At 45.5% G+C, this 14,340-nt stretch overlaps 1 protein-coding gene across 5 annotated transcripts in view; it reads right to left on the bottom strand.

The window, feature by feature from the left end:
- LOC139240929 (integrin alpha-7-like) overlaps positions 1-13,109 on the bottom strand; it is a 264,675-nt gene extending 251,566 nt beyond the window's left edge. For all 5 annotated transcript variants that reach the window (XM_070869466.1, XM_070869470.1, XM_070869468.1 and 2 more), the window contains exon 1: positions 12,862-13,109. In XM_070869466.1, the coding sequence (XP_070725567.1) occupies positions 12,862-13,034 (173 nt within the window). In that variant the 5' untranslated portion in view covers positions 13,035-13,109. The remainder of the gene's footprint in view (positions 1-12,861) is intronic.
- Positions 13,110-14,340: the final 1,231 nt, after the last annotated feature.

The following is a 14,340-nucleotide window of genomic DNA, read 5'->3' as shown; positions in this document are numbered from 1 at the left end:
TTCTAAACTCCAGTGAATACAGGCCCAGTCGATCCAGTCTCTCCTCATATGTCAGTCTTGCCATCCCGGGAATCAGTCTGGTGAACCTTCGCTGCACTCCCTCAATTGCAAGAACGTCCTTCCTCAGATTAGGAGACCAAAACTGAACACAATATTCCAGGTGAGGCCTCACTAAGGCCCTGTCCAACTGTAGTAAGACCTCCCCGGTCCTATACTCAAAACCCCTAGCTATGAATGCCAACATACCATTTGCCTTCTTCACCGCCTGCTGTACCTGCATGCCAACTTTCAATGACTGATGTACCATGACACCCAGGTCTCGTTGCACCTCCCCTTTTCCTACTCTGCCGCCATTCAGATAATATTCTGCCTTTGTGTTTTTGCCACCAAAGTGGATAACCTCACATTTATCCACATTATACTGCATCTGCTACGCATTTGCCCACTCACCTAACCTGTCCAAGTCACCCTGCAGCCTTTCAGCATCCTCCTCACAGCTCACACCGCTCAGCTTAGTGTTATCTGCAAACTTGGAGATATTACACTCAATTCCCTCATCCAAATCATTAATGTATATTGTAACTAGCTGGGGTCCCAGCACTGAGCCCTGCGGCACCCCACTAGTCACTGCCTGCCATTCTGAAAAGGACCCGTTTATCCCGACTGACTGCTTCCTGTCTGCCAACCAGTTCCCTATCCACGTCAGTACACTACCTCCAATACCATGTGCTTTAATTTTGCACACCAATCTCTTGTGTGGGACCTTGTCAAAATCCTTTTGAAAGTCCAAATACACCACATCCACTGGTTCTCCCTTGTCCACTCTACTAGTTACATCCTCAAAAAATTCAAGATCTGTCAAGCAGAATTTCCCTTTCATAAATCCATGCTGACTTGGACCAATCCCATCACTGCTTTCCAAATGTGCTGCTATTTCATCTTTAATAATTGATTCCAACATTTTCCCCACTACTGATGTCAGGCTAACCGGTCTATAATTACCCGTTTTCTCTCTCCCTGCTTTCTTAAAAAGTGGTGTTACATTAGCTACCCTCCAGTCCATAGGAACTGATCCAGAGTCGATAGACTGTTGGAAAATGATCACCAATGCAGCCACTATTTCTAGGGCTACTTCCTTAAGTACTCTGGGATGCAGACCATCAGGCCCTGGGAATTTATCGGCCTTCAATCCCATCAATTTCCCGCCTAATAAAGATTTCCTTCAGTTCCTCCTTCTCACTAGACCCTCGGTCCCCTAGTATTTCCAGGTGGTTATTTGTGTCTTCCTTCGTGAAGACAGAACCAAAGTATTTGTTTAACTGGTCCACCATTTCTTTGTTCCCCATTATAAATTCACCTGAATCTGACTGCAAGGGACCTACGTTTGTTTTCACTAATTTTTTCTCTTCACATATCTATAGAAGCTTTTGCAGTCAGTTTTTATATTCCCAGCAAGCTTCCTCTCATACTCTATTTCCCCCCTCCTAATTAAACCCTTTGTCCTCCTCTGCTGTATTATAAAATTCTCCCAGTCCTCAGGTTTGCTGCTTTTTCTGGCCAATTTATATGCCTCTTCCTTGGATTTAACACTATCCTTAATTTCCCTTGTTAGCCACGGTTGAGCCACCTTTCCAGTTTTATTTTTACTCCAGGCAGGGATGTACAATTGTTGAAGCTCATCCATGTGATCTTTAAATGTTTGCCATTGCCAATCTACCGTCAACCCTTTAAGTATCATTCGCCAGTCTATTCTAGCCAATTTACGTCTCATACCATCGAAGTTACCTTTCCTTAAGTTCAGGACCCTAGTCTCTGAATTAACTGTGTCACTCTCCATCTTAATAAGGAATTCTACCATATTATGGTCACTCTTCCCCAAGGGGCCTCGCACAACAAGATTGCTAATTAGTCCTTTCTCATTACACATCACCCAGTCTAGGATGGCCAGCCCTCTAGTTGGTTCCTCGACATATTGGTCAAGAAAACCATCCCTAATACACTCCATGAAATCCTCCTCCACCGCATTGCTACCATTTTGGTTAGCCCAATCAATATGTAGATTAAAGTCGCCCATGATACCTGCTGTACCTTTATCGCAAGCATCCCTAATTTCTTTTTTGATGCTGTCCCCAACCTCACTACTTCTGTTTGGTGGTCTGTACACAACTCCCGCTAGCGTTTTCTGCCCTTTGGTATTCCGTAGCTCCACCCATACCGATTCCACATCATCCAAGCTAATGTCCTTCCTTACTAATGCATTAATTTCCTCTTTAACCAGCAATGCCACCCCACCTCCTTTTCCTTTCGGTCTATCCTTTCTCAATGTTGAATACCACTGGATGTTGAGTTCCCAGCCTTGGTCACCCTGGAGCCATGTCTCCGTGATGCCAATTATATCATACCCGTTAACTGCTATCTGCGCAGTTAATTCGTCCACCTTATTCCGAATACTCCTCGCATTGAGGCACAGAGCCTTCAGGCTTGTCTTTTTAACACACTTTGCCCCTTTAGAATGTTGCTGTAATGTGGCCCTTTTTGCTTTAGGTTTCTCTGCCCTCCACTTTTACTTTTCTTTTTTCTATCTTTTGCTTCTGCCCCCATTCTACTTCCCTCTCTGCATAGGTTCCCATCCCCCTGCCATATTAGTTTAACCCCTCCCCAACAGCACTAGCAAACACTCCCCCTAGGACATTGGTTCCGGTCCTGCCCAGGTGCACTGTCCGGTTTGTACTGGTCCCACCTCTCCCATACAACTATACACAAGCTTAAATCTAATTTTAAAGGAAAGTATGAGAGGTAAGACTACGGGTGGGATGCAGAATGTTCCAAGAATCATATTATTTTACAGATTATGACAAGATTTGCATCTCCCCTGCCATGTCCAATGGTTCTGTTTAGTCCATTTGTTTATCGACAGAGGTTTCGGACAGATATGAGGCCCCGATTTTAACTCCAGGTAGATTCCCCGCTCAGGCTTGAGTTAAAATTACAGTGGGGTCTCAATTATGTCATCGGGCCGCAACATGCTTTGGTAAAGAAGGACCATGTTGGCAACTTGTCCTTGCTGCCTGCTCAGGAGAGCAGGGTAAAATAGCAGATGTTGCAATCAAGGCGGCTTTCGGATGGGTAAGAGTGTGCAATCAAGGAGCCCCAGTAAAATTGAAGTCAATGGGAATCGGGGGAAAACTCTCCACTGGCTGGAATCATACCCAACACAAAGTAAGATGGTTGTGCTTGTCGGAGGACAATCATCACAGCCCCAGGACATCGCTGCAGGTCAATGACCTTCCCTCCATCATAAGGTCAGAAGTGGGGATGCTCGCTGATGATTGCACAGTGTTCAGTTCCATTCACAATTCCTCATAATGAAACAGTCCATGCCCACATGCAGCAAGACCTGGATGACATTCAGGCTTGTAAGTGGCAAGTAACATTCACGTCACACAAGTGCCAGGCAATGACTATCTCCAACAAGCGAGAGTCGAACCACCTCCCCTTGATATTCAATGGCATTACTATCGCCGAATCCCCCATCAACATCCTGGGGGTCACCATTGACCAGAAACTTGACTGGACCAGCCACATAAATACTGTGGCAACAAGAGCAGGTCAGAGGCTGGGTATTCTGCAGCGAGTGTCTCACCTCCTGACTCCCCAAAGCCTTTCCACCATCTACAAGGCATAAGTCAGGATTCTGATGGAATACTCTCCACTTGCCTGGATGAGTGCAGCTCCAACAACACTCCAGACGCTCAACACCATCCAGGACAAAGCAGCCACTTGATTGGCACCCCATCCACCATCTTCAACATTCACTCCCTCCACCACCGGCGCTGCAGTGTGTACCATCTACAAAACGAACTGCAGCAACTCGCCAAGGCTTCTTCGGCAGCACCTCCCAAACCCGACCTCTACCACCTAGAAGGACAAGGGCAGCAGGTGCATGGGAACACCATCATCTGCAAGTTTCCCTCCAAATTACACACCAATCTGACTTGGAAATATATTGCTGTTTCTTCATTGTCACTGGGTTAAAATCCTGAAAATCCCTCCCTAACAGCACTGTGGGAGTACCTTCACCACACGGACTGCAGCGGTTCAAGAAGGTGGCTCACCACCACTTTCCCAACAGCAATTAGGGATGGGCAATAAATGCCAGCCTTGCCAGTGATGCCCACATCCCATGAACTAATACATTTTAAAAAGAGCCAGGGCAATTTTAACTGCCCATCCACCAGGTTTTTGCTGAGTGAATAGGGTTAAAATTGCCCCCAAATCGATATTTAGATAAAAATTATTCATGAGGAGAGCAGTGCTGCCTTGTGGAATCAAATCCACTGGAAATGCAATTGGATTAAGGTGGCACAACTCATTAACTGACATTATAAGAACATAAGAAATAGGAGCATGAGTAGGCCATCCGGCCCTCGAGTCTGCTCCGCCATTCAATATGATCATGGCTGATCTGATCATGGACTCAGGTCTACTTCCCCGCCCGCTCCCCATAACCCCTTATTCCCTTATCGGTTAAGAAACTGTCTGAATAAATTTAAGACAGAGATAAACAATGACCCAGCTTCCACAGCTCTCTGATGCAGCAAATTCCACAGATTTACAACCCTCAGAGAAGAAATTCCTCATCTCAGTTTTAAATGGGCAGCCCTTTATTCTAAGATTATGCCCCCTAGTTCTAGTCTCCCCTATCAGTGGAAACATACTCTCTGCATCCACCTTGTCAAGCCCCCTCATAATCTTATACGTTTTGATAAGATTACCTCTCATTCTTCTGAATTCCAATGAGTAGAGGCCCAACCTACTCAACCTTTACTCATAAGTCAACCCCCTCATCTCCGGAATCAACCAAGTGAACCTTCTCTGAACTGCCTCCAATGCAAGTATATCCTTCCTTAAATACGGAGACCAAACCTGTACGCAGTACTCTAGGTGTGGCCTCACTAATACCCTGTACAGTTGTAGCAGGACTTCTCTGCTTTTACACTCCAACCCCCTTGCAATAAAGGCCAAGATTCCATTGGCCTTCGTGATCACTTGCTGTACCTGCATATTAACCTTTTGTGTTTCATGCACCAGGACTCCCAGGTCCCGCTGTACTGCAGCACTTTGCAATCTTTCTCCATTTAACTAATAACTTGCTCTTCGGTTTTTTCTGTAAGATTGTTATGAAGAATTTCATCTGCTTGTGTTTAATTCAAAACTCTAAATTTCAATGCATGATCCAGTTCCCCCTCAAACATAATGCATGGGCTTTTAGCTCCACATATAGAAAGAGCAAATTGCGTGGGTCTATGAGAAATTAGTTTGGGATCCAAGACTTTCATTCACTTAATGAAAATCACACACTCCAGGGACCTGTAACCTGCACTGTGTCTTTAAGAATTCAGGGCACGCTCTAATCATCTGAAATTGGAAATTGCTATTGACGGGCATGCTCTGACACACAACTAAATGACTAGCTCAGCAGCTTCTGAGACAGATGTAATTTTTTTGTTTTTAATTTTAAATGAATTATCTTTGTGCTCATAATGTATTCACTGAGTCAATAGTTCAGAAGCCATTCCCCAGTTTCAGGGCTGGATTTTTGCTGCATGACAATGAAGTGTCACCATCCATACCAATTTGTAAATGTATTTAGTTTTGCTCAGGACTCATCTGTCTTGTTTTCCATTCACAGGCTCTTGTTTTCTCGTAGCCTTGTTGAGCTGGTAAGATTGCCAAGCAATACATGGACTGCTCAATTACTGCAACGTGAAAGCTTTTTACTGCTGAGCCAGCAGAAATTGCTCATTGTCGGGTGAGATAATCGAGGTAGCTTTTTTCCCAAATCTAGGCTGGTACTCCAGTGTATTACTGAGGGAGTGCTGCACTGTCGGAGGAGCCGTCTTTTGGATGAGATTTTAAACTGAGGCGGCTAAGGCAGGGGGCAAGGGAATCAGCAGAGGCAGCTGAATCTTAGTGACGAAGAAGTCCATGAGCTCTTTGCATGAGCTGGAGGGTTGATGGGACAGTGGTGCCTGAAATTTGACTGATTATATTCTGGAATGTGGCTGGTCAAAGGCAAAGTGGTCTCTAGTTCCACCATTTGATTGGTTGATGAGCATTACAATATATGGCCATAAGGACACATTTTAATTGGATAGATTGACAAGTAAGTCGATAGATTATTTACAATGTTTTGACATTTATATCAGCAAGGAAGTCATCATCATTAAATAGCTTTATACTGGTTAGGGCCCAGCTGGAGTACTTTGTCCAATTCTGGGCACCGCACTTTAGGAAGGATATCAAGGCCTTGGAGAGGGTGCAGAGGAAATTTACTAGAATGGTACCAGGCATGAGGGACTTCAGTTATTTGGAGAGACTGGAGAAGCTGGGGTTGTTCCCCTTCGAGCCGAGAAAGTTAAGGGCAGATTTACTAGTGGTGTTCAAAATTATGAGGGGGGTTTTGATGAGAGTAACTAAGGAGAAACAATTTCGATTGGCAGGAGGGTTGGTAACCAGAGGACACAGATTTATCATTGACGAAAGAGCCAGAGGGGAAAATGAGGAAAAAAAATTACGTGGCGAGTTGTCATGATCGTGAACACGCTGCCTGAAAGGGCGGTGGAAGCACGTGCAATAGTAGCTTTCAAAAGGGAATTGGATAAATACTTGAAAAGGAAAATTTGCAGGGCTATGAGGAAAGAGCAGGGAATTGGATAGCTCTTTCAGAGAATTGGCACGGACACAATTAGTTGAATGGCCTCCTTCTGTGTTGTATGATGCTACTGATGGAGCAACCCCCTCATTAAAGAAACACTGTCAAGTGTCTGGAGAATGAATTGGCATCGGAGCTTTGTTTCTTTTAAATCACAAGATGTCCATCAGCTGCTGTGAAGAGTACTATTATATCACCAGATTCTAAGTTTCCATTAACATTCAGAGAGTGTTGGCAATCGGAATGGCTCAAATGACAAAGAAAAATTCATTGGCATCCTGTGGCATCAGTTGCTATTTTCTGTGCTGTGGACTCGATGTAATTCTCGGCAATCCTGTGATGGTGTCTCATCCAGTCGCCCAACGGATTTCAAATCCAGACAATGGATTCAACTGCCAGCCGGAACTGGGATACATTGGTGACCAAACGTACAGCGCCATATGGCGTCTCTTTTCTTCACTTGCATGCAAAGACAAACAGCCTGGCATGGCAATGTCATCCCCAAGTGTCCACATGGTTCTGTCAGCTGCTATAAACTGTCAGATTTCCCCCCCGCCCCCCTGGCTGCGGGGCATTTACATGATGTTTAGTCATTCCTCGTCAGGTCAAAAAGGAGCCATCAGTGTTGACAAAGAGTCTTCAACTTTTTACAGTCCGGGGCCACTCCGGGCAAATTGATTTCTTTGAGAAAGGTGGGAGTACGCACATCAATGTTGTAAGCAGCTAAGAGTTACAATGAATTTTTGAAAAATTGACTGGTTATTGAACGTGTCATCCTACAAACTAGGCTTTTCATAGCCCTGGATCTGACAGTGTATTTGCCGCAATCTGTTCCTTAACTAATTCCCTGTCGAGTAAGGTGTCTCTCAACAGGACCCCCGGGACAGTCACATTATCTGGGCACAGATGTTTGAAGTAGCCCTTCTAACACTGTCTTATAAAGAAAGAGAATTAAAGACTGGCTGCTCTTTCTCACTGCATCCCAAGGGAATGGCTATTGGGAAGGATCCAGGGAACTGAATAATCAATCCAGCTGATCCGTATGGAAAGTCCCAGAATACACCGAGATAAATTGCTCCTCTAAACGTGGCCTTTGGTTGGGTCGCAAGCCAGCCAAGAAAATAATCATTGCATTCTGAAAAAGATGTTTAAAAGGGGGAACGTGAAGTGTGTGGAGGCAGAGGGATCGGAGTTAAACTCTGCCTCATGTCTACAGTATTGCACATAGCAACATCACAAACAAAACTGCATTCATTGACTACATTTACAAAACAGAAAAAGGTCATCAGACAGCCAAAAAGGGATGTGGAAACAAAGGGAATGAGATAGTTTGAAAAAGGAAAATAGCAGAATTGGAGCCTCAGGGCGAGGATAGGATAAGAGCAAGACAAGCGTCAGGGGTTCCCTTGCTGAGGACTAAAACCCACAAGTATGTGGGAGTCAGGCAAGGGCGGGGTTTGGGTTGGGCTGTGACAGCCCCATGGCCAAACATCCTGGCAACAGTCGCTGTCTCGGCTTATCCAGGAAGAGCAGCAGTTTGAGCGAGGTACTGGAGGGCTGCTGACACATTTGGAGCTGTACTTCAGCCAAAGCTCCACCCTCAGGAGACAAAGTGGAGGAAGGTTTAAAAAAAAACAACAAACACGGGAAAGCTACGGAAAGGAAAATATATAAACCTAAAAAGGAAATAAGCGTAACAGGGGAAAGAGAAAATAAGGAAACGTTCTTTTAAATATTTATAGCTGGATGAATGACTCAGAATGCACACCCTACATTCTCAAAGGATATATAATTGGACGCCGTGCAGTCGAACTGACCCTGGGATATTTTTACAGTGTTTCTAACGGGAGTTAATAAAGTGAGTGACACGTGTTCTTGGAGTCAGTCAAAAATAAATAAGGCAACCTTCAAATAACTCCGCTCGGTCATCCGCTATGGGAATGTTTGCAGTATTACCAAAAAAGGGCAGCCGGCCCCCAGTAATTTACCAGATTTAATGGTACTAAGGGGTCTATAGTTGAAGGGGCTATTTGCCCGTGTAATCGTAACAGCGCCCTCTGCACGTTAACCCGTTCACAGCTTTGCTTGAAACCACATTGCGGTGTGTTTGGGAGGGTACCAGCGCCTCTCTCCATGGGCTCCCCTCGCTAATGATTACCTCCCCTTCCAGTTATGCATTAACACTCAAGCGAGGAAAGTGCTTGGGAGCAGATGAGTGCTCTTAAATCTGGGTGCGTGCCAATTATTTGTGAATATTTATTTTACCTTATTGCATTTTGCTACTCTGCTTCAACACCCTTGTGCTGAGGTTCGACAACGTGTGTCAAACGCAGTATCCTCGACTAACAAACGTTTCGTGCACAAAAAGATTAACCTCCCCTTTCAATTCATGCTGCAAAAGTATTTTAAAAACTATCCCTAAACCTCAAAAAGGATCTTCAGCAGCTTATATTTTTCCACAAACATTAATTCCATCCAGCAGTACTCATTACATATACAGTAGCAATTAAGGATTTTTCCAAAACTTTCAACTTCACGCTCGTTTTCAAACTTATGTGGAGAGCCCCTGCTCATAGATACGCACCCATGGACCCTATACATGGACATATTCCTGGAGGCCCCCTGCTCATAGATACACGCCCATGGACCCTATACATGGGCATATTCCCTGAGACCCCCTGCACATAGATACACTCCTATGGGTCCCGTTATATAGATATATTCTTGGGGGCCCCCTGTCCTAACTTCCTAAAGACAGTTAGCTACACATAGGAAAACAGTACTTTTTAAAATGGTATATATACACAGCAACAGAAATGATAAGTCAGTCAATAAATACAGAAATCTAATGTACTTTATATTGCTTGTTTCTGATAAACATCTTAATTGAGAAATCTTGTGACTGACTATTATCAACTGAACTCACTGCTCACAAAACAACATCCTTTTAATGTGTCACCTCATTAGAATGCAGATTAACCATGATCTCACTGAAGGGCAGAACAGGTTTGAGGGGCTGAATGGCCTACTCCTGTTCCTATGAAAACCACCCCTGGTTGCTTCCTATAAGCCTGCAGACTTGATGATTCCAATGCTCTCCTATCTTCCACCCACCATCCAAATCTTTGCTGGCCATATCCAAACCCACACCAAGTCCCATTCACCCATCACCTCTGTGCTTGCTGACCTATATTGGCTCCCAATCCATCAACTTTTAAAATTCTCCTCCTCGCATTCAAATCCCTCCATGGCCTTTCCACTCTATCGTTGTAACCTCCTCCAACTCTACAACCATCAAAGATCTCTGCGTTCCTCCAAATCTGGCCTCTTTTGCATACCCCACTCCTTTCACTCCACCATTGGCGGCTGTGCATTCAGTGGTCTAGGTCCTAAGCTCTGGAATTCTCTCCCAAACTTCTGTGCCTCTCTCTCCTTTAAACCTCTATTTAAAACCCACCTCTTGAACTCAGCTTTTAGTCACACCTCCTAATATCTCCTTCTTTGGCTCGGTGTTCATTTTTGATCTGATTGCGCTCCTGTAAATGCCTTGGGCTGTTTTCCTACGTTATTCCTCTCCATCACCAAGACCGCCTCTGTAACATCGCCCGTCTCTGCCCCTGCCTCAGCTCACCTACTGCTCAAACACTCATCCATGCCTTTGTTACCTCCAGACTTAACTATTCCAATGCTCTCCTGGCTGGCCTCCCAACTTGCACTCTCCGTAAACATGAGTTCATCCAAAACTTGGCTGCCCCGTGTCCTAACTTGCACCAAGTCCCGCTTCACCCATCACCCCCTGTGCTCGCTGACCTACATTGGGTACAGGTCTGACAATCCCTCTATTTTAAAATTCTCATCCTTGCTTTCAAATCCTTCCATGGCCTCGCCCCTCCCTATCTCTGTCATCTCCTTCAGCCCCCACCCCCCCACAAGATCTCTGCGCTCCTCCAATTCTGGTCTTTTGCCCCTCCCCAATCTTCTTTCCTCTACCATTGGTAGATGTGCTTTCAGCCATCTAGGCTCTAAACTCTGGAATTCCCTCCCTAAACCTCTCCGCCTCTCTCTTCTCCTTTAAGACACTCCTTAAAACCTACCTCTTTGACCAAACTTTTGATCACCTGCCCTAATAACATTTTGAGGGGCCTGGATATAGTGGATACCAAAGGCCGATTTCCCTTGGTGGAGGGGTCAATTACAAGGGGGCATAGGTTTAGGGTGATTGGTGGAAGGTTCAGAGGGGATTTGAGGGGAAGCTACTTCACGCAGAGGGTTGTGGGGGTCTGGAACTCGCTACCTGGAAGGGAGGTGAAGGCATAAGAGGTGTTTGGATGGGCACTTAAAGTGCCCTAACCTGCAGGGTTGCGGATCAAGAGCTGGTAAGAGGGATTAGACTGGATAACCTCTTGTTGGCTGGCGCAGACAGGATGGTAAGTACTTTAGGGAATCTAAAACAGCCAGAGTGATCTCCTGGACTAATTTTGATTGCCTGGATGGGTCGGAGAGGAATTTTCCCAGATTTTTTTTTTCCCCCCCAATTGGCCTGGGTTTTTAATCTGCTTTTTTGTTATCTCCCAGGAGATCACATGGCTCCGGGTGGAGTGTAAAATGTTGCGATACATGGGGTATCATAGTTGTGTGGGGCGGACTGGTTGGGTCGGATGCTCTTTACCTGTCTGCCATTGTTCATTGGTTTATATGTAACCTTCAGGGCTGCTGACCGAGGGCCGTGTGGCTCTTTGTTGGCCGGCGTGGACACGATGGGCCGAAATGGCCTCCTTCTGCACTGTAAATTTCTATAGAAACATAGAAAATAGGTGCAGGAATAGGCCATTCGGCCCTTCGAGCCTGCACCGCTATTCAATATGATCATGGCTGATCATGCAACTTCAGTACCCCATTCCTGCTTTCTCTCCATACCCCTTGATCCCTTTAGCTGTACGGGCCACATCTAACTCCCTCTTGAATATATCTAACGAACTGGCCTCTCATATCTCCTTATGTGGCTCGGTGTCAATTCTTGTCTGATTACGTTCCTGTGAAGCACCTCGGGACGTTTTACTACGTTAAAAGGCGCTATATAAATGCAAGTTGTTATTACAATAAAAGTCCAACTGCTAAGATTTCAGGTTTTTTTTAAACTTTGAATGGTCAACTTGGGTTATAACAGCTAAGTTATGCATTGTGTATCTGGTTATTTGCATGACGATCAATATGAACTTCTTGCATGCCTGCCTCCCAGCTCAATCATCCTGAAATTAGACCAACCGCATTTCTGGCTTTGTCAATTAGTTGTGGAATTGGTTGGCTGCAGCAGATTTTGTCAAACACTCAAATAATTCATGAGCTGTTCCCACCAAGACAGCCCGATTTGAAAGCATGAAAGCGACTGGGGCGGGATGGTTCGAAGGCTGCCAAACGCAGCTCTTGCAGGTTGAAGTCAATGGGCGAGACAGCAGCCCAGCCCTCACTGCACCGACCTTTTAACTTTCACAAAACAATTCTTTGTTCGCTTAAACCAGTCCGAAGGGTCCCACACATTTATACATTAAGTGCAATGAATAAATCGCCTTCTGAATACTGTGTTGCCCGAGCCAAACCTCCAAGTTGCACTACAGTCACTGACATGTTGGAACCTCTCTTGCACCTTGCAACACGTCAGTAGTCGTCTGCTTGCCGTTTCATGTACAAGAACACTACCGTTAGTTAATATGATACTGCACACGTACAAAAAAAAGTGGACGTGCTGTAAGGATGGCGAGAAATAATTCGGTGTTGGGTTTCTGCTTTCAATATTTCAGCAAAAAACTTACAACGTGCCCCACAAAGGGTTAAGGATACAAGATTTGAATTGACGTGCCCAGAAGTACAGGCATTGCCTTTTTTGGATACTCCCAAAGAGATACATTTTTTTTAAACAACTAAAAAGTTGACATTAAAGACAAATGAGTTGTTCAGAAATATTCCATTCCGCTAAGCTGGTGAACGTCACGTCTGCGCAAGTGTCTCTCGTAAACATTATCTTCCACTGCTTTCTCCCCACCCCAGTAATGCAATTCAAAATAGTTGATCAATCTGCACTTTCCCGAACATTACCGCGGGGACACGGCCCGGGTAAGAGACGCGACACAAGTCCATTTCCAACTCACCAGGTCTGTACGTCCGGGCTGATCTGTTTGTGCAAAGCCACCGAAAACCCAAACAAGCTCCCTCTCTCGCCTTCCTTTGCGATCGTGTTGGTTGTCTCCAGATTAAACGCCGAGCCCCGGGCTGCCAAGAGCAGGCAACACACGCACAGGAGAGGTGTCATTTCTGCAGTCATGTCTCTGGTGCAGCAGGAGCGGTTTCCCAGCCTGGCAGAGAGGCACTGACTGGCTGAGAGTGTGTGCGACCTCGTGTTTACAGGAGGCGAAATGCGCCGCTGCCACTTTACTGAACACTGCAAGTGTTAGTCAAACACTCCCTCCCTCCCTCAAACACACACACCGTCTCTCACTGAAGTCCGACAGGCTTCCAGTAACCCTTTCACACCTCACCAGATTATTTTAGATTTGAAAGTCCACGAACAAACATGCTTAACAAATTAACACCGAGTACAGTATTACATAAGGTAATTCTAACAAACTGATCCCTATTTATAGCACACTGAATTCTGGAAAATGGAAATGTCTTAAGCTGCTGTTATTTTTGGATATAGTGTACAGTTTATGCAATGGTAAAGTCTGAATTACTTATATTTATGACTGAAAAACATTTAAATATTTTCCTACATTCAGTGATTTAAGTGATGAAATATCAGAGGGAACAGGACTGCACTAGAATCTAGCCCACCTACTGCTGACACCATGACAAAGTGAGTAGCTCTAGTTCAAAAAATGTATATTTAAGTTCGCTATCATGGAGTTAGTTTAAATGTCTAGGCCTGTGACCCGTCACCTCTGCAAGTATAATGTGCTTCCTTTCAAAGGAAAGCGAACAATTGTGATCTAACCAATACCACTCGGCAATCCATATCATCGCTCGCATTCAATCCCTGGTCAGTACTTAGTTAGCTGATCTAAGCTGTGGCAGCAGTTGAAAACTCCAACTGTCTTCACCCTCCCTGGATTTATTGGGATTAAAAGCAACCAAGGTTGCTGCCCCTGAACGCAAGCCAATGACCTCTGCTCCAAAGTGCATGTGTGTGGACATGATTGGGCTCAGCTGTTCTGCTGCCCTCACCATCGAGAGGTTGACGAATCACCACTTAGGTAAAGCAGTGGAAGGCGATCCACACCTGCGAGACTGGAGCCAAAGAGCATTAAGGGGAAGAGGGAAGAGGATGAGGAGGAGGAGGAGGAGGAGGAAAGGGGGGAGGAAGGGAAGGGAAAGAGGAGGGGGAGGGGGGAAGAGGAGAGAGGAGGGGGAAGAGGAGGAAGGGAAGAGGGGGAAGAGGAGGAAGGGAAGAGGGGGAAGAGGAGGGGGGGAAGAGGAGGGAGGGAAGAGGGGGAAGAGGAGGGAGGGAAGAGGGGGAAGAGGAGAGGGGGAAGAGGAGGGAGGGAAGGGGAGGAGGGAAGAGGAGAGGAGGGAGGGAAGAGGAGAGGAGAGGAGGGAGGGAAGAGGAGAGGAGGGAGGGAGGGAAGAGGAGA

This window comes from Pristiophorus japonicus, chromosome X, assembly GCF_044704955.1.
Source record: "Pristiophorus japonicus isolate sPriJap1 chromosome X, sPriJap1.hap1, whole genome shotgun sequence".
Classification (NCBI taxonomy): domain Eukaryota; kingdom Metazoa; phylum Chordata; class Chondrichthyes; family Pristiophoridae; genus Pristiophorus; species Pristiophorus japonicus.
This window is presented reverse-complemented; position numbering and strand designations above follow the sequence as displayed.